Below are 3,268 nucleotides of genomic sequence, written 5' to 3' on the forward strand. Positions count from 1 at the left end.
GTCTTTGAAATGCCCAGTCCCAGGGGATTTGGTGCCTTCTCCTCCAGACAACCCTGTGGCAGTGCTAACTGTGATCCTGCCGGGACTGCAAAGTGCTTTCTGATGGGATCGGCAGGGAAACTGGAGACCTGGGAGCACTCAGCTCTGAGCTGAGGGGAACGACGAGTTGGCAGGTTAAGATTCAGTCTTGAGCCGAAAAAGGCAATGTAGGAAAGGTTTGATTTGCTGTATGTAATATTGAGCTGAAATATTTGTGTGAGATTAACATCATCTGACTAATAAAACGAATACATAACATTAACCTGTAAAAATTGAAAAGAAACAACAAATAAATAACATTAAGCCTTATCGGTTTGTGTACAAAATGAGTGTGAGCCCATGGCAGGGGTTGGAACTAGAGGTCAGGTCCTTCCAACCCAAACCATTCCATGACTCCATGAAATACGAGTTAGGATCTGGGTTGATTAGAGAATCCACTTAATCCCTCTGGTTTTTCTCTCCAGAAAAAGCCACAAATGAATACAACACCAGTGAGGACTGGGGACTCATTATGGATATATGTGACAAAGTTGGAAGCACTCCTAATGGGTAAGTGCCTCAGCATTCCCTGGAATGTCACCTTGGTGTGGGGAGGAAGGTGTTCCAGAGTGAACCAGTCTCAAAGTGCTCATCATAGCTCTGCCACCAGCTTGACACTTCCCAAGCTCTGCAGATATGTGGAGTTGGCTTGAAAATTCCTGGAAAGAGCTGTTCCAGCAGGATTTGGAGTGGAGCAGTTTGTATGTGCTGAGTGCATTCCAATTTTTTTCCTGCACAGCAGAGCGAGTTATTCATATTTAATGTGCTGGCAGCAAGTTTGGGAAGTGACTGTGCCAGTAGGAGAGAGGGAACTAGTTCCTTTGCAGGGAAAATACCTAACTAGGACAGTTAGGTGTTCGTGGTGAGACATTTGTCTGTGTTTCATACTTGGGAAGGATGGGAATGAGGGAGGAGAAAAGGGAATAAAACACAGGGATCAAACGCAGGTCAGCTGGAATCAGTTCAGTCTGAGTGTTAACACTGAAACCTAATGGTAACTCAGTAACTCAGCGAAAGGAATTGCTGAATTTGAAGGTAATGTAGAGTTTTTATCAGTTATATGTAACATTGAAGTTACCACACTGAGAAAATCGATGGTTCAGTCTGTTGTTGGGGTTGTTTAATTAGCTCCCAGAGGGAATAACAGCAGATTTAGTCAATCTGGGAATCTTAGTCCCAACTTAAAACTGTAGAATATCCCCTGAATTCTTTATTAAAACTCTGGTTTTTAGGACCAAAAGACTTTTGTAGAGGGAACTGGTTTAAATCTGGATTTGGAGGAGGGAAAATGCTAAAATAATTGGTGTTGTTTCTTACATTATAGCTAAAATAGGTAATTAAATCTTGTTTATCTAATAAAAGCCTAAACTCTGAGTGTAAAAGCTGCTGCTACTGGCACATTTTATTTCAGTTTTGTAGCTTCCTTCCCTCTGCCCTTCCCCCACAATACACATATTATCTGTCTATGTAAATATTAGCTATATAACATAAAAATGTATACTCTATGTGTACATTTTTGTATGAGCAGCACCAACCAAGGCGACCTCGTTGGGTTGTTTCTACATGAGCCATGACAAAACAGACTCAATATTAGGCCTAATAGTGTATTTTTTCTGACACAGAGACTTTCTGCACTGTGCTAATAAAGCACCTCGAGTACCTGCAGGTGACGGTGGTTTTGGAAGTCCCAGTTCAGCTTTTCCATAGGGTTTCATGTTTTCAGGGGGTCCAGGTGTTAATGAAGCCTTTGATATAATCAGTGGCTTACTAAGCACCAGTTGTACTGGGCTCAAAGGATGTTGCTGCTGCTAAAGCTGCACTAACTGAGGAATTCCTTGTGCCTTTACATCGGTGAAGGGACTGGAGCACAAGTGCCTGAGGGAGCTGGGGGTGTTCAGCCTGGAGAAGAGGAGGCTCAGGGGAGACCTTCTCACCCTCTGCAACTCCCTGACAGGAGGTTGGAGTCAGGTGGGGGTTGGTCTCTGCTCCCAGGCAACCAGCAGCAGGACAAGAGGGCACAGACTCAAGCTCTGCCAAGGGAGGGTTAGGTTGGATATCAGGAAAGGAATTTTTAGGGAGAGAGTGCTCAGGCATTGGAATGTGCTGCCCAGGGAGGTGGTGGATTCACCACCCCTGGAGGTTTTTAGGCTGAGACTGGATGTGGCACTTAGTGCCATGGGCTAGTGACCACGGGAGGGTTGGACTTGGTGGTCTTGGAGGTCTTTTCCAATCCAGTTGAGTCTATGATTCTGTGTACCATTAATGCTCATTCATAGTGTGAAGCTCCTCAGTAGGTACATTTCCAGTGGTGTTTATTGTTCTCTGCTCACCTCAGACCCCAAAACCTTTGTGTCCTCAGGAGCTCCAAGAGCTGAGAGTGCCATTTTTACTGAGACCTTTCGAGAGCCTTTTCAGCAGCCACTAAACAGCCGTGTATTTCATCCTTTTTTTGTGGTGACACTACTTGCATTGTCTTTTTCAAATCCATCTCCTCACCCTGATGCAATTGCTTCCTGTTCGGAGCTGTTCTGGGGAACCAGTGCAGCGTGGAGTGTGTTCCAAGCCAATGCCCTGGTAAACACTAACAAGTTGTTAAGTGCTTTTTCAGCCCAGCCCTGGGAGAAGTTCAGGTTAGGTGACATTTTCCACCAGACCCAGTTTTGTTGCCTGAGTAGCTGTTCCCACTTACTGCACAGAGCCGTTTGTCACTGATCATCTCTGTCCCTTCCTCAGAGCCAAGGATTGCCTGAAAGCCATCATGAGGAGAGTCAATCACAAGGTTCCCCACGTGGCTTTGCAAGCACTAACAGTGAGTAAATCACCCCTGTTCAGTTCCCCAAACTGCACATGCTTCATGTCAGGGAGGAAACTATCCCTGTTTCCCCAAACTTCATATTCTTCGTGTCAGTGAGGAAGTTATCCCTGTTTAGTTCCTCAAACCTTCATATTCTTCGTGTCAGTGAGTAAATTATCCCTGTTTCCCCAAACTTTCCCATTCCTCTGGTCAGCGAGGGAGTTATCCCTGTTTGCCCAGACCTTCCCATTCCTCCTGTCACACAGCTCTGAAACACTTACCGATCAATTAACCCCTTTATCACCCTCAGTCCAAGTCACTGTGCTGACACAGAGCTGAGTTTGACTCTTACTTTGGCTTGTTTTCCCTGTTATCCTGCGTTTTCACCTCTGTATT

The 3,268-nt window shown here is 45.2% G+C and overlaps 1 protein-coding gene across 1 annotated transcript in view; it reads left to right on the forward strand.

Moving 5' to 3' along the window:
- Positions 1 to 550: 550 nt before the first annotated feature.
- STAM2 (signal transducing adaptor molecule (SH3 domain and ITAM motif) 2) overlaps positions 551 to 3,268 on the forward strand; it is a 12,142-nt gene continuing 9,424 nt past the window's right edge. Inside the window, exons 1-2 of the mRNA XM_009081521.1 lie at positions 551 to 588; positions 2,812 to 2,889. Of these exons, the coding sequence (XP_009079769.1) occupies positions 551 to 588; positions 2,812 to 2,889 (116 nt within the window). The remainder of the gene's footprint in view (positions 589 to 2,811; positions 2,890 to 3,268) is intronic.

The sequence above is a fragment of the Acanthisitta chloris genome, unplaced genomic scaffold (assembly GCF_000695815.1).
Source record: "Acanthisitta chloris isolate BGI_N310 unplaced genomic scaffold, ASM69581v1 scaffold18050, whole genome shotgun sequence".
In the NCBI taxonomy this organism is placed as follows: domain Eukaryota; kingdom Metazoa; phylum Chordata; class Aves; order Passeriformes; family Acanthisittidae; genus Acanthisitta; species Acanthisitta chloris.